This window comes from Geotrypetes seraphini, chromosome 3 (genome assembly GCF_902459505.1).
Source record: "Geotrypetes seraphini chromosome 3, aGeoSer1.1, whole genome shotgun sequence".
In the NCBI taxonomy this organism is placed as follows: Eukaryota; Metazoa; Chordata; class Amphibia; order Gymnophiona; family Dermophiidae; genus Geotrypetes; species Geotrypetes seraphini.
The window spans coordinates 274,742,870-274,769,590 of record NC_047086.1 but is presented as its reverse complement, the minus strand read 5'-3'; the positions used below and the strand labels follow the sequence as shown (position 1 = coordinate 274,769,590).

General features: G+C 47.1%; 1 protein-coding gene across 4 annotated transcripts in view; it reads left to right on the top strand.

Annotated features, from left to right (window-relative positions):
- Positions 1–26,721, top strand: part of MTR (5-methyltetrahydrofolate-homocysteine methyltransferase) — an 819,135-nt gene that overhangs the window by 140,440 nt on the left and 651,974 nt on the right. For all 4 annotated transcript variants that reach the window (XM_033935789.1, XM_033935788.1, XM_033935790.1 and 1 more), the window contains exon 6: positions 2,114–2,220. In XM_033935789.1, coding sequence (XP_033791680.1) covers positions 2,114–2,220 — 107 coding nt within the window. The remainder of the gene's footprint in view (positions 1–2,113; positions 2,221–26,721) is intronic.

Genomic DNA, 26,721 nt, shown 5'->3' with positions numbered 1-26,721 from the left:
ATGGAAGTCATGGTTAAAAAAGGATATTTGGTCTTTCGCTCATGTGATGGAGAATACTACGCTTATGTCCTTTTCTTGTATTGCCAAAATATACCACTTGCCTGTCACGTATAACTACCGCTGGCTACAACTTCACCATTGTTTATCACTTTATCTTAAAGCCCACCCATTGTCACTACAGACTCCATCTATACTTCAGTGGTGCTTGAAATATAGTGGTGCAAGAAAGGAAGCATCGGCATGGTATCACACTCTTCGGGATCATAAATTTGTGCCATGCTTATCACTGTGCAAATCTTGGGAAGATTCTATACACTTATCTTTTACACCTGCCACCTGGAAATTGATATGGTGCTCCATGCGTAATTCTCTTAAGGCTTCGGCCATGGCTCAGCAGATGTTCTTTCTCTTACACCGGGCCTATTGGACCCCTCATAAGCTTTCTCTGATTGATGTTAAACATTCTAATAAATGTTGGTCTTGCACATTAGAGGTCGGCACTTTTGCCCACATGTTTTATTACTGTCCTAATGTGCACATGTTTTGGTCTCAAATATGGGCAATTATTTGTGATTACTTACCAATCAAATCTCCCATCTCATATGCAGTGGTGATATTTGGTGTTCATGCATTGCCTGATACTCTGGATAAATATCAAACTAGATTACTGTACAGTTTATTACAAATAGCGCATAAATCAATTCTATCGAACTGGAAGGATTCTGCATCTCTAACTGTAACTTATTGGTGGAATCTTGTGTGCCTGTATGGCAAATTTGAAAAAGTTGCTGCTGAGAAATCCAATTCAATGTCTGCCTTTGATAAGACATGGGCTTCTATAATAGATATATGAAGGTCTGTTATGATATTTTGTTCTGCCTGCTTCTCTTTTATGTTTTACTTTTAGAGTCTTTCCTGTGATGATTTATATGTATTTTGCAAAACACGGTTCTGTATCCTGCTGTTTTTTACCATTGTTATTGTCATTTTATTATCTGACAAAAATTTAATAAACATATTGAACACAAAAAGAAATACTGACGGGGGAAAATTGAGAGGGGGTGACAGATACTGAACCTTAGGTTGGGGAGGAATGTGTGCTGTGACTGAGGCAGTGAGCGCCAGCAGCAACAAGAAGAATGAAGTGCTGCATACCACCAAATTTGTATTGTTGTACATTTGGACAGAAGGGGATACAGGAGAGGTGCTAGACAACGGGAGGGAGAAGAGATAGAGAGAATGGACCCTAGGAAAGAAAGAATGGACCTGATGGAAGTGGAGCAGGGGGAAAGGGAGAGATGTTGGATCTGGAGGTGAGAGGGAGGAAGATTATCAGTTCTTTAGGGAAGAGGGATCGAATTTGATATATTGCCTTTTATTGGTTACAATTAAAGTTTAGATATTGTACTTGTTTTGTATCTAGAGAAATGGAGAGTTAAGTGATTTGCCCAGAGTCACAAGGAGCTGCACTGGGAAATAAATAAATTAAAAATACTTTTAATTGTTTGAATTATTGTATTTAAAATTTTTTAATCAGTTAGTTAATTGTAATTAAAACTTATACTGTAATTGAAATGCAGCCCTATTGAAAACCAAACAAGTTGGAATGCTTCTGAGGATTGGGTTGAGAACCACTGCTTTGGTCTAGGCCCCATTATGAATGTGTGAATCACAAAGGTATGTTCTGAGCTCATATGTATAGAAAATACATATAATAAGTTCCTTTAAATAAACTTATTTTTTGTCATGGATCCTCAGAAGGCTACATGAGCTAAACCATTTATGCTTATTGAATACGTTGATATTGATTAATTATCAGTTATTTGGTAGCCATTGAGTGAGAAATTGACTGAGCTCATATGTAGCATGATAGTACTTTAGTATTATTACCTACTTCCCCCATTTCTAGATACACACTTTTCCAGTTTTTAGAAGATCTGGCTTAAGCCTCAGTTAGCTCTGGAACAATTACTAGGATTGGAAGAGATCTCAGGAAAAAGATCAAAACATATTTAAAATGATTAATAGTAATACACCTTGTGAGTGAAGCACTTAATTACTTTAATGCTGTTAAGTATCTGAAAGATCCTAAGGAATCCATTATGTTTCATAGCATTCGATGAACTTGTGAATACTTATGGGGAGCAAGCCAGAGGTCTTCTAGATGGTGGTGTTGACATCTTGCTAGTGGAAACCATTTTTGATACAGCCAATTCGAAGGTAAGAAATATTAGTGAACATGGCATTGGATTAAGCATCTCTAGATAACCAGAGGATTATTTAAGAGGAGAACATACTAGTCAACAACATGAAAATTCCTCAATCATACCAACAGGACTAACATTTCAAACTATTTGCTTCCCAAAAATACTTTTGAAGAGATCATTAACAAATAAAGGCCCTTCTTTACAAAGCCATGCTAGCATTTTTAGTGCTTGCCATGGTGGTAAGACCTCTGAAGGTTATAGGAATTCTATGAGCGCTGGAGTTCTTACTGCTGTGGCCAGCACTAAAAATGCTAGTGAGGCTTTGTAAAGGAGGGGGAAAATTGTTTGTGGAAAAGAGAGGCTTTCATTATACTGAGCCATACTCATGACATCACTGCATAGACAAATATGTCCTGTAAAACTAGCTCTGTCAATATTAGCATATATACATCATTGGTCATTCTCTTATTTAAAACGATTTATTCAAGAGAGCAAGTCAAGAACATATACCGATACAAAATTTGTTTTACAATAACAATGAAACTAAAACGTCAAGAAGTACAACACAGGCAAAACATGGCCCTGATTCTGCAAAATGCGTCCCGATTTTAGGCAGCTGTAGGCGTCCTACAGCTATCTAATCAGCCATTCGGGATCCACATTTTTTAAAAAATGCTCCCCAGGCAGGCCGCCTATATTGAAGGTACCTCCGGGAGCCTAGGGAGGCCCGCAAGACTGTCTAAGCTCACCTAAGGGCCTTGGGCGAATTTAGGCGGCCCTACATGACCCCTAGTAGAGGAAGAGATGCTTACAATGTAGGCCAGCAAAATGCTGGCCTACATTGTAAGTAGACACAGCCGCTATACTTATTGCGGCAAGTGATAAGTATAGCGATAAGTATAGCGGCCACCAGTCCCCCCACCACAATCGCCGGCAGGAGGTTGCCCAACCCCTCCTGCCGGAACACCGCCTACCCGACACCTCCGATCGCCGGCAGGAGGGTACCCAACACCTCCTGCCGGAGAACGCCCCCCCTCCGGACCCCCAATGCTAACGCCCCCCCACCCAGCCGCGCTAACACTCCCAGATAACACCCCTAACCTCCCCCCAAACTAACCTCCCCCCAACTAACCTCTAATTGTTAGTCGGCCGAACGAGTCTTGTTGCCATCCAGCCGGCAGGCCCGCCTTGTCGAAATGAGGCGGGTCTGCTCCTTCCCGGCTCATTCCCGCTAGGCCTAAGGCCTGATTGGCCAAGGCCGGGGATGGGAGGGGGAGGCCCGCCTCATTTCGACGAGGCGGGCCTGCTGGCTGGACGGCAGCAAGACCCAGCCGGCCAGCCAACAATTAAGAGGTTAGTTTGAGGGGGGAAGTTAGTTTTGGGGGGAAGGTTAGGGGGGTCATCCGGGAGTGTTAGCGCGGTGAGGGGGTGTTAGCGCAGGGGGGTCTGGAGGGGGGGGTGTCCTCCAGCAGGAGGGGTTGGGCACCCTCCTGCTGGCAATCGGGGGTGGGTGGGGGACAGGCGGCTGCGGCCGCTATACCTATCGCGTCTACTCTAACCCGATTCTGTAACCGGCGTCTGTGACATGGACGCCGGTTACAGAATCGGGGTTAGTGTAGGCCCGATTCTGTATAGGTCGCCCCTCCCAGGTGTCCTATACAGAATCCGGGCCCATGAGTCCAGGTGTTGGTTCTTCAACCCAGACTCGGCCAACAAGAAAGCACCCCACAACCAGTCAACCCCTCCCTCCCACCCCACCAGCCCACTCTCTCAAGGATTAACATCAGGCAACAAAGGTACTGCTGGCTTCTGCAGTCTATTTATAATTTGACTCCTTGCAGTGGGGGATAGAGTAGCTAGATAAGGGGACCAAACTGACAAAAAGACTTTACTCCGGCTTCTAGAGAAATGAGCTGACATAGATTCCCAAACCATTAAGAGGTGGAATTTATTTCTCCAAAACCAGATAGTGGATGGTTTAGAATGCATTTCTTCTGGTCATTCTCTTATAACCCATAGTGTGTTGGGGGAGGGTATTAGTTGATAATACATTATGTTATGGTAACAGTAGGAAGCTGTTTAAGCAATGTCTATACTTTTATACATATCATATATTCATTGCAAGATGGCTATTCTTTTGGGAGAGACTGGATATTTATCTTCAATATTGTTAGTTTTGCAGTTATTTCTGTCAATGTGTTCCTAATAAAATCGATTTAAATATAACCACAGGTCCATCATACCTAAAAAATTGGAACCGACTAGTACGTTGTTAAATGCAGTTCTATAAAAGTTATGTGTAAGTTATAGATTAACGCTTAACGCTGCTTATGTGTGATAATTTTTAGGTGTACCTATTTAGGCCAGGATTTCTTGGCCTAAATATGTGCGCCTAAGTTATGTGCACATTGGTGCATATTCTGTAAACTTGTGTGTAACTTAATTCTCTCGATCTGCCTCTAACCATGTCCCCATTTCAGGTGTGTGTACTGTGACTGGTGCATACTTTTTATAGAATTGTGCATTTTGAGTTGCGCATGTAACTTTTAATAATTCCCAATTAGCATCAATTAAAAGGTGTTCTGTTATGTCCCTTCCGGATTCCATACATTATGTGTTCAATCCCTTCCTATAATCTGGGAGTTGGAGAAATCCAAACACTTTTCTAAGAATGTGCTCCTCCCCATTAGAGTGAGAGCTGGAGCCATCTGCAGTTTCAGTTTTTGCAAGGAATCCATGCAGAAGTCTTTTAGATTTGCTCTGCTTCTTTTTTTTTTTTTTTCACTTAGTTTGTTATTTTTCGTGGCTTCAGTGTCTTGAGACCCCTTTCCGGTGATCTTCTGTTGGAGGAAAGGACTACTGCTTCACAGAGAAACTTTGGCAGATCTGTGGAGCCAGCCTGCTGTTTGCCACCTCGGCGTCCATTCCCCTGGGAGTTTGCTTGCCATCTGACCTTGTCAGGGGTTTAAGCGCAGGCTGTATGCGTCCTGAGTGGAAATCCCCTGGGTTTCAGAAGCAGGCTGCGTTTACCACCCTGGTCACGTGGAGAGGATCAGTGGAGGTGGAGTTTATAGTCTGTGTCCATCCGACTGACAGTCCGAAGATCTTCAAGTCTGGTCATTTTGGAGTTATTCTAAGGCAGAAAATCCTTTCCTCCATTCAGCTGCTGTGTAAATGAGCTGACAGGCTGGCACTTCAGAGTAGTGCTGCCCGATTCAGGAAAAAAAAGATTTTTCAATTCGATTTTCCTGCCCAATTGGGTGTTTTTTTTCAAACATCCTGGTGGGTTTATTTTATAGCCTCTTCACCTTTTTTATAGCCTCTTCACCCCCTTCCTACCCACAGTGGCGCAGTGGTGTAAACAAAATAAACAAACAAAAAAGACTTCTTCTCTCTGTTAAATCCTAGCTCACGTTCACGGTCTAACACCAGCTCTGGCAGGATACACATTTCAAATCTGACATATTGTAATCACAAAACAGAAAATAAAATTATTTTTTCTACCTTTTGTTGTCTGATCATTATTCAAATAATTTTGGTCCTAGGCTCTGGTTGTCTTCTGATAACTCGCTTGCCAGGGTCTCCTGCCCATTTGTCGTTTTCTTCTTTCTCAGTGCTAACCATCCATTTTCCACCACTGTCCTCCACTTCCGTTTCCCTCCACTGGAGGTCTGGCACAGTAACATAGTAACATAGTAGATGACGGCAGATGGTCCATTCATCCTCTCCTGAATGGACCTGAATGGACCTGAATGGTCCATTCATCCTCTCCATCCCCAGATCCACCTTTTCTCAACTACCCTTTCATCCAGCATGTCTCCCTCCTTCCCCACCACCCAAGGGTCCACCATCTCTCCCTTTCTCTTCCAACTACCCTCCTATCCAGTATCTCTATACCCCCCCTCTATACCCACCATCCATTGTGTCCAACTTCGTTCCCTTTCTGTTTTTTCTCTCCCTAAATCCCATTGTCAACCATCTCTCTCCCTCTCCTCTGTTTTTAGACCCATTATTTCTCTCCCCCCCCCGGTCCGGCATATGCATGTTTCTTTGAACCCCCCTTTCCCTCCCTCCCTCCGTGTACTTTTGTGTTTACCTTATATGTTCCTCACATTTTCTACATCAATTGTATTTCCCCCCCTTCCCTATTTGTGTCTATGGCCTGTTGGTCCATAATTACCTAGTATGTATTGTTGTCAGTCTTGCAGTTTTCATAGAAAAGTATGTTTTAATTGTTATATTTTTGTTTAAATGTTATTTTATACCTTGTACAACGCTTTGTAGTATCGAAAAAGCGTTTAATCAAAAAACTGAATAAACAATACTTCTACATCAGGGCCCCCACCCCTGAAGGCCTGTCCTCCCCAAGGCCTGCCCCCCTGAAGGCTTGCACCGTTCCCCCTGAAAGCCTGCATTCCACCTCTGAAGGCCTGCCCCCCTCCCCCCCGAAGACCTGTCCCACCACCCCTTGAAGGCCTGTCCCCCCATTGAAGGCCTGCACCACTCCCCTGGAGGCCTGCACCCCCCCACCCCCGAAGGCCTGCGTGTTCCCCCCTGGCCTCCCGCTCTTCCATTTACCTAATTTCAGCAGCGGAGCAGCCTGCAGAGAGGATCGCCAGTGCTAGCGATCTTTGCAGGCTGCCATCGGCCTCCGGAGCTGTCTTCCCTCTGCTGTGGTCCCGCCCCTCCTCTGACATCAGAGGCAGAATCGCGGCAGAGGAAACAGCTCCTTGCTTGTCACACGAGATTGCACAGTGTGTCCTCAGCTTGCACGGTGTGGCAGTCTCAAACTTTCTAGAGTTCTTCAAACAAGATTCCTTGTCAGGCTGTCTGCATTGGGGCTCTGTGGATGACATCACCCACATGTGAGAATATCTGCCTGCTGTCCCTGGATACCACTCATTATGGTAAGTAGCTGTGGTATTGATTGTCAGATACTCTTCTGGAATTAAATTTGGCTAACGTGGTTTTTCCGTCAATGTCCCAGCCGCTGACTAGGTTTAAAAAGTGTTGCAGGTGCCAATGTCAAATTTCTGTCAATGACCCACATAGTTGGTGCTTACAGTGCCTTGGCCTGAAACACCGTGTCGAATCCTGTGCGTGGTGTTCTACCCTGCAGAAACATACAATTAAGAGTCAAAAGCTCCGGGGGGGGGGGGGGGGGGTCACGTGATGGCTGGTACCTGAACAGACATCTGAGCACGGAGCTCCGCTTTAACTCCCCCATGAAACTCTTTATCTCGGTTCTTAGCCAGGGAATTTTATAATAAACAGCTTTCTGGGTCTTACACCACGAGGGTAAATTTCTGGGACCCGTGTGGTGCCGTTTCCACTCTGGCGACGCGTGGGATGCCGACCAGAGCTTTCAAGGCGCCAAAGAGCAGTGTGGCCCAGACGACCAAGATGGCGAGGACTCAAACAGAAGCACCTGTGGACCACTCCCCAGACGAGGTGCTGCAAGTGTCCATGCGGCACCTATCCCAATTGCTTGACGATAAGCTTGCCAAGCTTCACGTCTCGATGTACGACCTTAAGGACGCCCTGGCTGGACACGCAGCACAAATCCAGAGAGTGGACGAGCACGTATTGGCCCAAGAAGACCACGCTGTGGTCGCAGATGGCCGACTTGACTCCTTGGAATCCCACATTTGCCAGCTCCTCGAACGGGTCGAGGATCAGCAAAACAGGGCCCGAAGGAAGAATCTCCGGATCATAGGGCTCCCGGAAAGCATGTGGGATTCCGAGCTTATTCAAGTGGTGGAGAGATGGCTATCGAGAGAGTTGGTCCTGTGGTAGTGGAGCGTGTTCATCGCGTGGGGCAGTGCCGGGAGGGTCCCGGTAATGGCCGCCCGAGACCTATGTTGGCCAGATTCCACAACTATGCGTCTTTTGGATTTGTTCAAGAAATCTAAAACTGACCTATGAAGGGGCCAAGATTATGCTGTTCCAAGATTTTTCTATCAAAGTGGCCAAACAGCGCAGAGCTTTCACACCGTATTCCTCGCAGCTGGTCACGCGGGGGATTCGTTTTTCCTTTCTCTATCCCTCAAAGGTGAGGTTGACTCACGAAAACCAGACTCTTACACTTACCACCGTGGAAGAGCTGATGCGGTTCGTTGAGTGGCTGCCGGCGCAGTGAGACTGCTGTTGGGCTCCTGATATTGAATCTTTGCCTCTCAGATTAGGGCGATCCTGACTTTGCATAAGTTTGGTGGATTTCTTTTTCTACACGGGGTTTGAGGGGAGTTTTTAGACTCTCTCCTTGACTTTGCTATAACCTGCTTTGGGGAGACCTGAGCCCTGTTGTTTCTGTGCCTTGTCTGACGCCGATCTTCCCTGAATCCTTGGCAACATGAGAGGCCTGTGACGAGGCCTACACTGTTCTTTGGGCGCATGGCACTGGGCCTTGCCCCGTGTGGAACTCTGCGCTTTGCAGCCCTGATGCTGATGGTGGCTTTTCACCCTTTCTAACTCTTTACTTGTTCTATGTGTTTACCTGGACATTGGTTTTTGGCCTGGTTTATGGTATGGTAGCTATAGTTGGGGGTTTGGTGGGGGGGGGGGGAAGCGTGAGTGATCGTGTGTGGGTGTGTTATGTGGCAGGTGGTTGTTTTGGGGCTTTTAGTGTATGTGTGGGCTTTGGATGGATGGGGAATGTTTGAGTTGTGGGGGGTAACCGGGGGAAGCACCAGTGGGGGGGCAGAGGGGTGGATTTGGGGACTTTGGGGTGGGATGGGGAGAGTGGGAGAGGTGCGTCCTGGGATTCTGCTCGGTTATGTTTCGCATTATAGGTGGGTGGAGCGTTGGTTTGGCTGGGAGGCCGACGCTGATGCCCCACATAGGCTGTTACATTTTGTATTTGTCTGTTGCTTAGGATTTCCTCATGGGTGCTGTTAAGATTGCTAGCTTCAACATTGATGGGCTGCACTCTCCTGTTAAACGTAGTAACATGCTTCAGTATTGTAAGAAACTGCATGTGGATGTCCTGCTCCTACAAGAGACTCACTTTAATGTCTCCGAGCATGCCAAACTGAAGAGGGACTGAGTGGGTGAGGTGGCATATGCTTCATACAATAGTAGACAACGAGGCGCAGCTATCCTCTTCCACAAAAAGCATTCTTGTACTTTACATAAAGTGATTCAGGACCCTGAAGGCCGCTATGTGATTTGGGCTGGGGTCTTTTAGGGGAAAAAATATGTCTTTTACTCCTTTTATGCTCCTAATGTATACTCTCATAGATTTTTCTCTGTACTTGTGGCTGCTCTCACGCCCTTCCCTGAATATCAGCTGGTATTGGGTGGGGATTTTAATATTACTGCTGACCCCCTCATTGATTGTACGCCTCCCAAGCCTAGGTAGAAAGGGGGCAAACTTTGTCATGTGACAGCTGGGATTAGTTGATCTGTGGCGTACGCTCCATCCTGGTGAATCTGACTTCACTTTTCACTCCCTAGTCCATAATGTACATAGTCGCCTGGACTATCTATTGGTGGCCCCTTCCCTTCTGTTGGGAGTATCCCAGGTGAAGATCGAAGACAGTGTCCTGTCTGATCATCACTTGATCTGGATGGAGCTGATTGAATCGCAGGGGTCCCGGCGGTCGCAAACTGGTTGGCGTATGAATCCCACGTACGAGGATGCCGAGTTTCGTGCTTTCCTTGAGTAGCAGTGGGATTCTTTTATAGCCGAAAACCCTGTTTCTGATGTTTCAGAGGTGGTGTTTTGGGAGGCCAGTAAAGCTGTCTTACGGGGTAAAATCCTTGAGTATACTGTTAGAAAACAGAAAACTCAGGATAAGGCACTGTTGGACTTGGCACAGCGTCTGGGCACAGTGTGGAGGGATCTCCATAAAACTGGTGCTACTACTAATCGGGCCCATTACTTATCTTTACGAAGGCAAATTAATGAGTTACTGGCAGACAGAGCCCTTAGGGATATTCGGATGTACAAATACCGCCTACATCGGTGGGGAAACAAGGCAGGTAAATTGTTGGCCTCCTTGGTTACTGCACGGGCTCAAAAGCAACTTATTCCTAAAATTAGAGCATCTAATAGGAGGGAGGTGACGACCTTGGCAGGTATACAACAGAGCTTCATTGACTTTTATCAGGCTTTGTATGATCGAGGGACTTGTTACACTGAACAGAGGACTGCTTTCTTTAGGGATCTTCAGCTTCCAACTCTGGGGCAGGAACAACGGGAGGTGCTGAACGCTCCTGTGTAGGGGCTGGAAGTTCAGAAAACTATTAAGGCCTTGATGTTGGCTAAAGCACCTGGGCCTGACGGGCTGGGTCCTGAATATTACAAGCTGCTGGGGGCTCAGGTGGTAGGCCCTTTTCAAGCCCTGTATGTGGCCCTTTGTCATGGGGGGTTACCTCTGCATAGGCTTATCCATGCGCATATTGCATTTCTACCGAAACCGGGCAGGGCGGAAAATCAGTTGGGGGTCCTACCGGCCCATTTCATTGCTCAATCAAGACATCAATCTGTTTGCTGCCATCATGGCTGCTCGTCTGGGCAGGGGTTTGCCCCGACTGGTCCACCCGGACCAGGCTGGCTTTGTGCCGGGCAGGTATTCATCTGCTAATGTCCTGCGTGCACTATCAGTATTTCAGAATCGTGGGGGGGGGGGGGGGGGGGGGAGTATCCTGGCAAGCAGAACGCCCTAATAGTTAGTCTGGACGCTGAAAAAGCGTTTCATAAAGTGCTGTGGGATTACCTTTTTTGGATTTTGCCCCAATTGGGCATTATGGGGAGTTTTCTGGCTCCTTATATGACCACCCTACTGCCCAGATTTTGGTGAATGGGGAGCTCACTTCCTCTTTCACTTTAGAGAGAGGCACTCCTATGTTATTTTTTTTGGCCTTGAAGCCTATAGGGGCAAAACTTCGTCAGCACCGAACCTTGCGGGTTATCCGTATGGGGTCCCAGGAATTTAAACTTAACTTGTTTGTGGACAATATGCTCATCTTTTGTGGGGATGCGGCCGCGGGAATTCCCTAGTTAATAGGGCTTATTTGGCAATTTGGTGCATTCTCCGGGCTGCGGATTAACTTTGATAAATCTGAAGCTTTGGCAGTCAACCCTCCTAGCGCTCTGTGGAAGGATCCCTCCTTTCCATTGCAGTGGTCCAAGGGTATGCTTAAGTATTTGGGGGTTTATTTGCACGCAGATCCTGGGGTGGTTTAGCGGAAGAACCTGCTGGATAAAATGGACGCTATCCGAGCCCTCTGCAAGAGATGGATGGAGTCTCCTCTATCATTTCTTGGGCGTATTGCCCCTATCAAAATGGTCCTCCTACCAAAGCTTCTTTATCCTCTTCAAATGGTGCCACTTTGGATTAAGCAGAAGGATGTACAGGCTTATAAGAGGGTTGTTTCTTCTTTTGTATGGCGCTTGCGCTGAGCGAGAATTGGGTATCACAGGCTGGTCCGGGAGCGAGAACAGGGAGGCGCGAATTTGACTGATTTGTGTCTTTATAATGTTGCTGCTCTACTGCGGTGGGTGTATGAGGTTTATACAGGAGCTGGGTTTTGGCATCTCTTGGCGGCCCCGGTGTCGGTATTTAATATCCTGTGGCCTGGAGCCGGGGCTTGTGCCTCTATGCTTCGGCCCTTGCACATGGTGTGGTGTTGGTGGCGATCTTCTCTGGGGAAAGCGGTGGGTCCTTCACCTTTTTTGGAATTTGTTGGCAACCCTAGGTTCCTTGCTGGTTCGTCCCATGCCTTTTTTTCATTAGCCCGGAGGTCTGGCTGTTGGTTTGTAGGGCAGGTTGGGGTCGGGAGCGGTCCCCTCTTTTCAGGCATATCGGGATCGGTGGGGATGGAATGAGGGGTCAGTGCTTGCTTATCTTCAGCTTCGCAGTTATTGTTTGGCGCTCCGACCGTCAGGGGGGGGGTTCGGTGCCCACTTTTTCTCCCTTGGATCAAGCTTTTCTGTCCGTCCCTTCAGAGTTAAACATGCTATCGGGGTGGTATAAATTGGGGAAGGCCATGGAGGCCTCTAAGGGCTCTAGATTGGATGGCGGAGGATTGCAGCTCCGACTTGGGAGTGTTGATTTCTGCTGAGGAATTAGCTTTGTGCTTTCAGGAAAATGCAACATCCTCCCCAAATGTGGGTTTGTAAGAGGTGCATCTAAATATTTTACACAAGGCCTACATCACGCGCTGTAAAGGGCAGAAGATGGGGCTCTGGCAGGATGCCTGCTGCCCGGCTCTTCGGGATACGTTGGTTCACCATTTTTTGGAATGTTCCCTTATGGGTCTCCGTGCTTCGGGTGCGGGAGAGTATCATTGGACAGTCCCTAGAATGGTCTTATAAGACGTTGCTGTTGGGTGTCATGAGTCCCCTGTTGGAGGCTAGTATCTCAGATCCTCAGCGGCGTTTTGTATTAGTGGCATTGGGAATAACTAAAAAACTCATCCTACAACATTGGGTAGGAGATGTGTGTCCCACAGTCCAACAGTGGTGAGCTCACATGTCTCAGTTGGCAATTTGGGAGCGAAAGCATAGGAAGAAGGCAACCAGTTGGAAATTTGTAGCTTACCTGGATTGCTGGAGTTCTTTTTAGGCCGGGTTGGAGTCCTGGGATGCATAGGTGGGAGGGAGGTCCCTTTCTTTATTTAAAAATTGGACTTTGCCTAGGAGATGATTTTATAGATGTTATGCCTGTTTTTGTTGTCTCTTGTTATGAGACAGAGTATTATGCTGCTCTCTTTTCTGGTTGACTTTTGTATTTTCTTCTGTGCATTGTTCCTTCAATAAAACATTAAAAAAAAAAAGAGTCCAACAAGAAAAGTTGTTCGGCATCGGTATGGACACCGAGACATCGAAGCCTTCAACATCGAAAGCATTGATGTCTGTGTCGACGTCGGGAGACATCACTCCATCGGGTAAGCCAGCTAAAATGCCACCAGCTTTCCAACAGGTTTCGCAGGTCACCATTGCATCGAGTCCCTTGATGCCGACCAAGCGACAACCGTCCTTATGTCTGGCTTCTCCTACATTGAGGTGTGCATCCTCTTCATGTTCACCCTCACCGAGGCCAGACAAGGCACCTATGGTACCAACAGAATGCCAAACGGTACCGGTTCTCTCGTACCGTGAGAAGCTTGAAGCGTTTTTCCAAGTCAGTGACATGTTCAAGCTTCTTGCTCCAACTCTGACTCCATCTCTGACTCCATAGGTATTGGGCCAGCCTGAGCCTGGTACTACGCCTATGTTCCACGTATAAAAACAGCGTGTCTCATCACAGATCCCATTCTCCATCACAGTGTCAATTCAGTTCTTCCAGACATCAGTGTTCTTCTTCATCCTCTCAGTGATCCTAGTCTGTTCATCCTCAGCTTTCTTGAAGTATAAACTTTGCTCTCCTTCCTGCTCTTCCAAGTGTAAAAGGAAGTCACATCATACATCGTCATCTTCATGGGACTGACACTGGACTCGATGCCATAGGTCCCGACGCACTCAAGTTTCAAGTTATTTCTTATCGTATTGAATCGCTTATTTAATTTACTAAGCGATTTACATAATAAAAAAAAAGGTATACATATACTAATTTTCACAATAAGTTACATAGATTTGACAAATTTACATACAAACTAACAGCTACATAAGGAAAGGAGGGCAGAACTACAATAGTATTTATTAGAAAAGAAGACATGAATGGTAAGAACAATGGGAAGGGGGAATAAAAAAAAAGAAGATAATCGTTTGATGTGATTATACATTAAAAGCGTCTTTAAAAAGGAAGCTCTTCAGAGAGCGTTTAAAATGATTCAGGTCATTTTCTTCTCTTAAATACTGGGGTAAGGCGTTCCATAATTGTGGGGCTATCACAAAGAAAATTTTGTGACGACAGGTTCCGATAACTTTCAATGAAGGAACTGCTAAAAGTTTTTGATTAATGGACCTTAAAGAGCGTGATGAGCTATGGGGAATAAGTAGTTTATCAATAAACTGGGGTTCGTTCGAAAATAGGGTTTTAAAGACTAAAAGTAAGATTTTAAAAGTGAAACAGTGAGTGACAGGTAACCAGTGTGATTCAATAAAAAGTGGAGTGACATGATCAAATTTTTTGCGATTATGTATCAATTTAATGGCAGTATTTTGAACTATCTGAAGACGCCTCTTTTCTTTTTGGGTAACATTTATTAATAGAGAATTACAGTAGTCAATTTTTGAAATAACCAACGAATGAATCAATATGTTAAGTGATTTTGGTTCTAAAAACTTAGCAATTGATCGGATTATATGTAGTCTATAAAAACAGGATCTGACAGTGTTACTTATATGTTCATGGTAGGAGAGACTATCATCAATAGTGATGCCTAGTATTTTTAGAGATTTTACCAACTTTAGATGAACATTATCTAAAATAAATGGGGCACTTAAAGTTATATCATTTTTCCAATTGAAAAGAAGAGTTTTAGATTTTTGTATATTCAAAGCTAACATATTGGAACTAAGCCAAAATTTAATATCCAGTAGCTTTCTTTATCCCAGGACAAGCAGGCAGGTATTCTCACTAGTGGGTGATGTCATCCGACAGAGCCCCGATATGGACATCTTGCAAGCATGTCTTGCTTGAAGAAACTCAGAAGTTTCGAGATGCCCGCACCGCGCATGCGCCAGTGCCTTCCCGCCCGATGCTCCGGGCGTGTCTCCTCAGTTCAGTTCAGTTCTTTTTCTTCCGCGGAGCTGAGAAGTCTATCTTCAATTTGCGCCCATTGAATCTCTTTTTTTGCCTTCTTTTTTGCCGCGGGTTGAGTTCTTTTGGCTCTCCTGTGCATTTATTTCTTTCTTTGATTTCTTTTTAAAAAAAAAAAAAAAAAATTTTTTCCTTCCGATACCGGGTTGGCCGCGTGGCTGGGGCCCCGCGCCTTCAACCTTGCGGCGGAGCTTTTCCGGCCTATGTCCCGGCCGATTACCGGTTTTAAAAAGTGTAGCAAGTGCCAGCGGGCGATTTCGCTCACGGACCCTCATCGACGCTGCTTACAGTGTCTGGGGCCGGATCACTTCCCGAAATCGTGCCGGCCTTGCTCCACTTTGACGGCGAGAGCGTTTAAGCACCGCTGTCTGCTGTGGGAGTCCATGTTCAAGATGGAAGCTTCATCGGATCCTGCAGCTTCGACATCGACGGGTGCTTCGACTCCTTCCGCGAAGCCCTCTGCCTCCCCGTCTGCTTCGGGCCTCCTGAAACCGGCATCGTTCACACCGGTTTCGGCCCCGGCTTCGGCCCCGGCGCCTTCCTCCGTCTCCTCGGAGCAGGTATCGACCCTGACAGTTCCTCCGGTGGTGCTCAAGGTGCCGAAGACTGGCAAGCAGAAGCACGTAGCACCCAAGGAGCGCGGAGACCGTGCGGAAGGGCCCCCTTTTGGTGCGGATCCCTCCATATCGGCTTCGTTGCGGTCCATCCTGGAGGCTCAGTTCGTGGAGCTCATGCAGACCATGGGGCCTCGGCTGATTGCCACCATCCAGGGTGACCTTCCAGCTTCGGCTTCGAGGGGCGGACCACCCCCTCCTCCTCCTCCTCGCCGCACTACCTCGTTACTCGGCGAGGAGGAGCAGCGAGCGGTGTCCGGGTCCTCGAGGAGGTCCTCCGTTAGCGCTGTACCTCCTTTGGAACCGATTTCCTCGAGGAGGGCCTCCCTTGGAGCCCATCCCCTCGAGGAAAGCCTCGTTTAGTGACCTGCCTCCCTTGGAACCGATTACTCCGCCCCATGACTCAGTGTGGCGTCCACCTTCGGGGCCACCCAGTCCTGGGCATAGCAGGAAGCAGGACGAGTTCTTCCGAACCCCCTATCAAACCTGGGCATCGTCGGGGGAGCCTCCGACTCTGCCGCCTCTGCGATCGACGTCCTCGAGTCCAATCTGCTCCTTGGAGGCGTCTGAGCCAGTTTCTCACAGACGGGCTCGATCCCCTTCCAGTCATCGGGAGGGGCATCGATCCAGACATTCTTCGAAGCATTCCTCTCGACACTCGACCGTCTCACCTCAGAAGAAATTGCCTCGGTTGGGGTATGCTGCTTCGACTGGGTCTCCTCCTCCGGGCCCGGAGTTCGAGGACCCCGAGGTTTTCTACTCGTCCTGTTGCTCGCAGGCCTCTCTAGAGCCTGAAGCCTCTTCTAGTCCGTCTCGCAGACCGGCGACGGCAGACCAACTGTCCTTTTCATCGTTCCTCAGGCAGATGGCGGATGACATGGACATTACTCTCGATGCTGGGTCTCGATATTCCAAAGAGTACCTCGATACCATGCACTTGCCTCATCCTCCGGCAGAGTCCTTGCGGCTTCCCCTGCACAAGCTCCTCGACCAGACCTTCATGCGATGCTTCGAGTCTCCTTACTCTATCCCTGCGGTCCCTGGCAAATTGGATGCGCGGTACCGCACGGTGCATCATAAAGGCTTCGAGGGTCCTCAGCTTTCTCACCAGTCCCTCCTGGTCGAATCCTCGCTCAAGCGGTCTCATCCTGGCCAGGTCTATGCTTCAGTGCCTCCGGGCCGCGAGGGCAGAACCATGGATAAGTTTGGTCGACGCATCTATCAGAATTCGATGATGGCGTCTCGAGTCCTGAATTACAATTTCCACTTTGCAGCCTACTTGGAATTTTTTCTACCTGTGCTTCGGAAGTTCACACCATACATCGAATCCCAGGCTAGGTTTGAGTTTGAGGAAGTGGTGGCTTCGCTGTCCCAACTTCGGCTTCAGTTAATGCAATCTGCCTATGATGCGTTTGAGCTCTCCGCCCGAGCGGCGGCCTGCTCGGTGGCGATGCGCCGGTTGGCCTGGTTGCGGACCATTGATATGGACTCGAATCTTCAGGACCGCCTGGCAAACGTCCCATGTGCTGGGGCGGATCTTTTTGACGAATCCATCGAGACTGTCACGAAGAAGTTGTCTGACCACGAAAAGTCCTTCCAATCTGTCCTTCGGCCGAAGCCTAAGCCTCAACAGTCTCGACCTTCTCATCCGCCGTTGATTTATCAGAGGCGTTATTAGCCGAGGCAAACTCCTCCTGCGAGGCAACCGGCGAAGCGTCAGCCTCCCCAAAAGGGTCAGCCTAAGTCTCAATCGCCTGCTGTCCCTAAGACCACTCAGCCTTTTTGACTGTCTCGTCGAGGGCATAACCAACCTCGTTCTGCCTCCCCCTGTTTTTCCCATCGGAGGGCGCCTCCATCATTTTTATCATCGCTGGGAGGCCATAACAACTGACCTCTGGGTCCTTACTATCATCAAGGAAGGATACTCTCTTCATTTCCATCGGGTCCCTCTGGACCACCTGCCAAGAGAGTATCCTTCCAACTTGACTCAGACCGCCCTTCTTCTCCAGGAAGCTCAGGCTTTGTGCCGTGGAGCCTGTCCCGACGGACCAACTGAACCTTGTTCCGAAGAAGACGGGCGACCTGCGACCCATTTTGGACCTCAGGGCCCTCAACAAATTCCTAGTCAAGGAGAGGTTTCGCATGCTGACACTTGCTTCTCTCTACCCTCTCCTCGAGCAGAACGACTGGTTATGCTCTCTGGATCTCAAGGAGGCCTACACTCACATTCCCATTCATCCGGCCTCCCGCAAGTTCCTCAGATTTCGGGTGGGACATCTACATCTGCAGTATCGAGTGCTTCCATTCGGCCTATCCTCGTCTCCCAGAGTCTTCACGAAGTGTCTGGTGGTGGTGGCCGCTGCACTCCGGAACAGGGGTCTTCAGGTATTTCCATACCTCGACGACTGGCTCATCAAGGCCCCGTCAGCTCCAAAGGTCATTTCGGCGACCTTGACCACGATCTGCTTCCTGTAGAGCCTAGGCTTCGAGATCAATTTTCTCAAATCTCATCTGCAGCCTACCCAGTCCCTTCCCTTCATCGGGGCGGTACTGGACACCATCCAGCTTCGAGCATTCCTTCCTCCTCAGCGCATGGATGCTCTTCTTCGTCTCTGCCAGTCTGTATCTTCTCGCCAGTCCATCTCAGCGAGACACATGATGGTCCTCCTGGGCCACATGGCCTCTACAGTTCATGTGACGCCGTTTGCCAGGCTCCATCTCAGAATTCCTCAGTGGACCCTAGCTTCTCAATGGACTCCAGTGTCAGACCCGTTGACTCGACACATCATAGTCACTCCTGCTCTTCAGCAGTCTCTACTTTGGTGGATGACCTCTTCGAATCTATCCAGAGGTTTGCTGTTTCACACTCCTCCTCATCAGAAGGTTCTCACTACCGATTCCTCGACCTATGCCTGGGGGGCTCATCTGGATGGGCTTCGCACTCAGGGATTCTGGACCTGTGTGGACCGACTCCATCAAATCAATCTTCTGGAGCTCAGAGCCATCTTCAATGCTCTTCAAGCTTTTCAACATCTGCTTCACGACATGGTGGTCCTTATTCGCACCGACAATCAGGTCGCCATGTATTATGTCAACAAGCAAGGGGGCACGGGCTCGGCCTCCGTCTGCCAGGAAGCTCTCAGAGTCTGGGATTGGGCGGTTCGCCACAACACCTTCTTCAAAGCTGTCTACATTCAGGGGAAGGACAATGTCTTGGCGGACAAACTGAGTCGTCTTCTCCAGCCTCACGAATGGACACTCCACTCCAAGCCCCTTCATCAGATCTTTGCTCAGTGGGGAACGCCTCAGATAGACCTCTTTGCGGCTCCCCACAATTTCAAGCTGCCTCAGTTTTGCTCCAGGATCTATGCTCCTCATCGCCTCGAGGCAGATGCTTTTCTGCTGGATTGGGGGAATCGTTTTCTGTATGCGTTTCCGCCATTCCCTCTCATTCAAAAGACTCTGGTCAAGCTGAAGTCCGACCATGCCACCATGATTCTGATAGCTCCTCGGTGGCCCAGGCAAGCTTGGTTCTCCCTTCTACTTCAACTCAGCAGCAGGGAACCGTACCTACTTCCAGTGTTTCCTTCACTGCTTACTCAGCAGCAGGGAACCATACCTACTTCCAGTGTTTCCTTCACTGCTTACTCAGCATCAGGGGTCTCTGCTTCATCCCAACCTGCAGTCTCTCCACCTGACAGCTTGGTTCCTCTCAACGTAACTCCGCACCAGTTTTCCCAGGCGGTGAGGGATGTCTTGGAGGCTTCTAGGAAGCCTGCTACTCGTCAATGCTACTCCCAAAAATGGACTAGATTTTCTTCATGGTGTATTTCCAATTCTAAGGAGCCTCAGCGAGCCTCCTTATCCTCTGTTTTGGACTATCTTTTACATCTGTCTTAGTCTGGTCTCAAGTCGACATCTATACGAGTCCACCTGAGTGCTATTGCGGCTTTCCATCAGCATCTACAAGGGAAACCTCTCTCTTCTCATCCTGTGGTTTCTAGATTTATGAAAGGACTTTTTCATGTCAATCCTCCTCTCAAACCGCCTCCAGTGGTTTGGGATCTAAATGTTGTCCTTTCTCAGCTTATGAAACCTCCTTTTGAGCCTCTGAGCAAGGCTCCACTAAAGTTTCTCACTTGGAAAGTGTTTTTTCTGGTGGCCCTCACATCTGCTTGCAGGGTCAGTGAGCTTCAGGCCTTGGTGGCGGACCCACCTTTCACAGTATTCCATCATGACAAGGTGGTCCTCCGCACTCACCCGAAATTCCTGCCTAAAGTTGTCTCTGAATTTCACCTTAACCAATCCATTGTGCTTCCAGTGTTCTTTCCAAAGCCTCATTCTCATCCTGGAGAATCAGCTCTTCACACTCTGGACTGTAAACGTGCTTTGGCTTTCTACTTGGATCGCACCAAACCACACAGAACTGCTCCTCAACTTTTCGTCTCCTTTGATCCAAACAAGTTGGGACGACCTGTATCGAAGCGCACCATCTCCAACTGGATGGCGGCTTGTATCTCTTTCTGCTATGCCCAGGCTGGATTACCCCTTCCCTGTAAGGTCACAGCCCATAAGGTCAGAGCAATGGCAGCCTCTGTAGCCTTCCTCAGATCGACACCGATTGAGGAGATTTGTAGGGCTGCCACTTGGTCCTCGGTTCATACGTTCACCTCTCATTATTGTCTGGATACTTTCTCCAGACGGGATGGGCAGTTTGGCCAAACTGTGTTACAAAATTTGTTCTCCTAAGTTGCCAATTCTCCCTCCATCCCATTGAGGTTAACTTGGAGGTCACCCACTAGTGAGAATACCTGCCTGCTTGTCCTGGGATAAAGCAATGTTACTTACTGTAACAGTTGTTATCCAGGGACAGCAGGCAGCTATTCTCACGTCCCACCCACCTCCCCTGGGTTGGCTTCTCTGCTAGCTACCTGAACTGAGGAGACACGCCCGGAGCATCGGGCGTGAAGGCACTGGCGCATGCGCGGTGCGGGCATCTCAAAACTTCTGAGTTTCTTCAAGCAAGACATGCTTGCAAGATGTCCGTATCGGGGCTCTGTCGGATGACATCACCCACTAGTGAGAATAGCTGCCTGCTGTCCCTGGATAACAACTGTTACGGTAAGTAACATTGCTATTTATTTCATATATTTCCTCTTTGTTTTTTGGGTTCAATGGATGGAGTAATTGAACATCATCAGCATAACTGAAAGCAGTGAAGCCTATAGATTGACATAGACTTAATAGCGGAGAAAGAAAAATATTAAATAGTAGCGGGGATAATATGGATCCTTGGGGGATACCATAATTAGAAGTATACGGTTTTGAAATTGTATCTTTGAAAGTGACATAGATGAACGATCAGTGAAAAAAGAGTTAAACCAATCAAAAACTTGACCGCCGATTCCAATTGATTTCAATCTATCAAGAGTAATACGTGATCAATGGTATCGAAAGCTGATGATAGGTCAAGAGAAAACAAAATAACAGAGTTATGATGATCTAAGTGATAAAGTACGTTTGTGGTCAGTCCAAGTAACGAGTACTCATTAGAATGATTTTTCTTGAAACCCGTTTAAGAACATAAGAACATAAGCAATGCCTCTGCTGGGTCAGACCTGAGGTCCATCTTGCCCAGCAGTCCTCTCACGCGGCGGCCCAACAGGTCCAGGACCTGAGCAGTAATCCTCTATTTATACCCTTCTATTCCCTTTTCCAGCAGGAAAATGTCCAATCCTCTCTTAAATCCCAGTACTGTATTCTGCCCTATAACGTCCTCTGGAAGCGCATTCCAAGTGTCCACCACACGTTGGGTAAAGAAGAACTTCCTGGCATTTGTATTGAATCTGTCCCCTTTCAACTTTTCCGAATTGGCCTCTTGTTCTTTTATTTTTTGAAAGTTTGAAGAATCTGTCCCTCTCTACTCTCTCTATGCCCCTCATGATCTTATAAGTCTCTATCATATCCCCTCTAAGTCTCTTCTTCTCCAGGGAAAAGAGACCCAGTTTCTCCAATCTCTCAGCGTATGAAAGGATTTCCATCCCTTTTATCAGACATGTCGCTCAATCTCTGAACTCTCTCGAGTAACGCCATATCCTTTTTAAGGTATGGCGACCAAAACTGGACACAGTATTCCAGGTGTGGGCGCACCATCGCCCGATACAGCGGCAGGATAACTTCTTTCGTCCTGGTTGTAATACCCTTCTTGATTATACCTAGCATTCTATTCGCTCTCTTAGCGGCCGCTGCGCACTGTGCCGTCGGCTTCATTGACCTGTCCACCATTACCCCCAAGTCCCTCTCTTGGGTACTCTCATTCAATAACATCCCTCCCATCGTATAGTTGTACCTCGGGTTTCTGCTTCCCACATGCAATACTTTACATTTCTCAACGTTGAACTTCATTTGCCATTTTGTCGCCCATTCCCCTAGTTTGTTCAAGTCCCTTTGCAATTCCTCACAGTCCTCTTTAGTCCGAGTTCCCCTAAATAGTTTGGTATCATCTGCAAATTTTATTATCTCACACTTCGTCCCTGTTTCTAGATCATTTATGAATATATTAAATAACAGCTCCCCGAGCACCGAGCCCTGCGGAACACCACTCGTGACCCTCCTCCAGTCAGAGTAGTGGCCCTTCAACCCTACCCTTTGTTTCCTACCTGCCAACCAGTTTCTGATCCATCTATGTACTTCTCCGTCCACCCCATGGTTCTTCAGTTTCCGGTGTAATCGTTCATGAGGCACCTTGTCAAAGGCTTTTTGGAAATCAAGGTAAATGATGTCTATGGGGTCACTTCTGTCCATCTGTTTGTTAATTCCTTCGAAGAAGTGTAGTAAGTTGGTTAGGCACGATCTCCCCCTGCAGAAGCCATGTTGGCTGGTTATCAGAAGTTTGTTTCTTTCCAAGTGATCATCGATGTTTTCTTTTATCAGTGCTTCCGCCATTTTTCCGGGAACCGAGGTCAGACTCACCGGTCTGTAGTTTCCCGGGTCACCTCTTGATCCCTTTTTAAAGATGGGCGTGATGTTGGCCGTCTTCCAATCCTCCGGGATCACGCCTGTTTTCAGGGATAGATTACATATTTGCTGCAGTAGTTCTGCTATCTCCTCCTTTAGTTCCTTCAGAACCCTTGGATGGATTCCGTCCGGACCTGGGGATTTGTCAATTTTTAGTTTATCTATCTGCCTGCGCACATCTTCAAGGCTCACTTCCATGAATGTTAATTTTTCTGCTTGATTTCCATTGAAGAATTGCTCAGGTTCCGGTATGTTGGTTGTGTCTTCGTTTGTAAATACAGACGAAAAGAACATGTTCAGTCTTTCCGCGACTTCTTTCTCCTCCTTCACTACTCCCTTCCTGACTCCATCATTCAGCGGTCCCACCTCCTCCCTAGCTGGCTGTTTCCCTTTAACATATCTGAAGAACGGTTTGAAATTTCGAGTCTCCCTGGCTAACTTCTCTTCATACTCTCTTTTGGCTTTTCAAACCACACGGTGACATTCTTTTTGATACTTCCTGTGCTCTATCCAGTTTCCTTCAGTTTTGTCCTTTTTCCATCTCCTGAATGAATTTTTCTTATTACTTATCACTTCCTTCACCATTTTAGTCAACCATATCGGGTCCTTTATTCAACTCTTTTTGCTCCCCTTTCTGAATCTGGGGATGTACAGATTTTGCGCCTCGCTCACCGTGTCCTTGAAAAAAGACCAGGCATGTTCTACCATCCTCCATTTCTTGGAAGTGTTCCTAAGTTTCTTCCTTACCATTTTCCTCATTGCTTCATAGTTTCCTTTTCTGAAGTTGAAAGTTGTCGCCATGGTTCTCTTTCCTTTTGGTATTCCTGCTTCAACCTTGAACTTGATCATGTTATGGTCATTGTTTCCCAACGGTCCCACTATTTCCACTTCCTTTGCAGGTCCCATTAACCCATTTAGGATTAGATCCAAAATGGCATTTCCTCTCGTCGGTTCTCTAACAAGCTGCTCCATGAAGCAATCTTGTGTAGCCTCCAGGAATTCTGTTTCCCTAGCGCATTTTGAGTTTCCAAGACTCCAGTCTATCCCAGGGTAGTTGAAGTCTCCCATAATAACTGTGCAACCGTTTTTGCATTCTTGTTTCATCTCGGCTTCCATTTCCTTATCGATATCTCCGGTTTGCCCGGGTGGACGATAGTATAGGCCCATTTTTATTTCATGTCCCTTTCTACCTGGTATTTTAACCCATAGCGATTCCAGCTTGTTGGTCGTCTCCACTGTGTCTATTCTTGTCGATTGTATGGTTTCTTTTATGTATAGGGCTATTCCACCTCCTTTCTGTCCTGACCTGTCCTGGCGATAGAGCTTAAATCCCGGCAGTGCTGTATCCCATTTGCTTTCCTCATGCCACCATGTTTCAGAGATTCCAATGATGTCTAAGTCCCATTGGCCACGGCTTCTAATTCCCCCATTTTGTTTCCTAGGCTCCTTGCATTAGTATATATGCAGTTTAGATCCTGGCATTTAAGTGTCTTCATTTCCTTTCCCTGTGTTTCGGTCTTTAGTGTCTTCTCTTTTGGTACACTCCTTCTAACCTCTTCTTCTGGGTTAGTCGACTCCTGTAATTTGTCCGTTGTTTCTTCCGAGCCTTGCATTCCCTTAGTATCATCACGTGATACCTTCTTCCGAATCATCGACGCTAGGTCGACTGTCGGCTTTCCCCTTCCTCTTAGTTTAAAGCCTGTTTGGTTAGGGTTACAGTCTGACTCAGCAGATGAAAATCAGGGGAAGGAAGTTTCGTGGTGATTCCAGAAAATACTTCTTCACAGAAAGGGTGGTTGATCATTGGAACAGTCTACCTCTGCAGGTGATTGCGGCCAGCAGCGTGTCAGATTTTAAGAGAAAATGGGATATTCACATGGGAGTAAAGTCAGGGGGGTGGGTCATTAGAGTGGGCAGACTTGATGGGCTATGGCCCTTTTCTGCCATCATATTCTATGTTTATATGATGTCCCTGAGTCTTATCACAGTCCGTATCCTTGGATAGCGCAGCAGGCCCTGTGACTAACAAATACTGAGCTGGCATGGTCCCCACTGACTTAGGGAACCCTTCAGGTTTAAAGTCTGTTGCCCGCAATAGGGCTGCAGGTGAGCATTCCCTTTCCTTCTGAGCGAATAAGGACTCAGACAACAAAGCAGGTTCCAGCTTTTTTTCCGGCCAAAAGCCAGCTTGTGGTTAAAGCTCACCACTATCTTGCAATGCAAAAATACTTCAAAATAATTTCCAGAACCCCCCCCCCCCCCCCCCCCCCCAAGAAGAACAATAGCCAATAAACACAAGCTCTTAGTAAAAGTGAGAATAATAGAAAGTTCAATTGCTGGTTCCTGGACTTTAAGTTTAAGTTATAGTCCTCTTCACCAGGACAGCCTTGTGTACAGGCTAATTAAGTAGCTTTGTAAGTCCCACAGAAAAGGTTTCAAAATGGAGTTCTTCCCACAAGCAGCATAAGTAATTGTCACAAATAGTTTTGCATTCAACATGCCCTGAATTCTCCCACAGACCTCAGAGAAGGATTACTATCCCCAGAGCTCAGAGCACTTCAGTAAGAACTGTGCAATTCTAAACAAACAGCCTTTCTTCAGCTGTTGCCAAGCCAACCACTTCTCAGCTGGTTCAGCTCAGAACGTAATGCAGTGCAATCACAGGAAAAATATACTTCAGGGTTTTTCTCTTATGCAGTTTAAGCAGCCTCCAAGTTTCATTACTGGTTTTAACTGAAATACTATCCTAGCAGGCAATTTTCCACTGCAGCAATTTTCAAACACAAACTTCAAAACCCACATTAGCACAAACACTGGCAGCTTCAAAATCCTCACACCTCACTTTTACAGCAACTTATGTCCATGGCCTCAGCATAAGTTCCTGGCTCTGTTGCCCTGACTGGAGTATTCACAAACTCCATGGGTTCAAGCTGCTGCTCTACTGAAAAGGAAGGGATTTCTTCCATCTCCCAATCTCCATTGCTGCTGCTGCTGTCTGGCTAGGGTAAGGGCTCAGATTGCTGCTTGAACTGCTGCTGCCCTGCCTGCTTCTTCCCCTGTTCTCTCACTCTCTGCTCTTTATGGAGCTCATAGCCCCACTCCCTCAGCCTTGATAGGGGGATGGGACTGCTCTCTCTCCTCAGCTGTGTGTGTTTCTCTGGGACAGTGTTTCTCTGTCTCTGCCTTATAGGAGCAGAGTGCACTCTGGGATTTAAGACTTTCTTTCACAAAATTCATTCGGCAATTGGGCAAAGAGCTTCCAGTCAAATTAGAAGTCGATTCTTCTCATAGTGCTGAATATTTAGAGGTATTGGACTATGATGAGCCTGCTAAGGAACTCCTGCAGCTAATGGTATTCTCAAAGAGACTGCATAAAAACTGGGAGACTCCTCTTACAATTACTGTAGCTCCCAGAAAATTGGACTCTTTATACAAAATTATCTCTTCCCCTTGTTTTGACAAATCACAACTTCAGCATCAGTTCCTGGTGGTATAGTCGATTAAAAAAAAATCAACCCCATCCAGTGCCTCCGGGATGTAAAGGGTGACTATGAACAAGTTTTGCCATCACCTATATCAAAACTCCATGTTGGCTAACAGAGTCCTAAACTACAATTTCTATATTTCCTGCTATGTCAAACATCTGGTTAAGAAATTGTCCTCTTTTGATAGGTATATTCCTTCACAGCAATTACAGGATTTTCGTCACATCTTGTGTATCCTTGCCCTGGCTAGAAGGTATATGACGAGATTGGCTTATGATGCCTTTGTGTTTCTTCCAGAGCCTTAGCTATGTCGGTGGCAATGAGATGTCTGGCATGGCTAAGCATCTCTGACATGGATATCAGTCTCCAGGATAGATTGGCTAAAATTTCATGCTTGGGTGATGAGCTATTTGGTGATTCTATGGAAAATACTACCCAAAAGCTCACTGATCATGGGAAACATTGGGATGCTTTGGTTAAATCAAAGTCTAAGCTTTCGGAGCCTTTCAAGTTTTCCTATTAGAGACGTTTTCTTCCAAACCTGCTGCTCCTACTAGAAGAAACAGAAGCAGAAGTGTTCTCAATAAACCCAGGTCACAGCTCCACAAAAGCCTGCTCAGTCTTTGACGTGCTTCTCGAGACCATAAACACTATTCCTTTATCCCAGCTTCTCCCTCAACCCATCGGA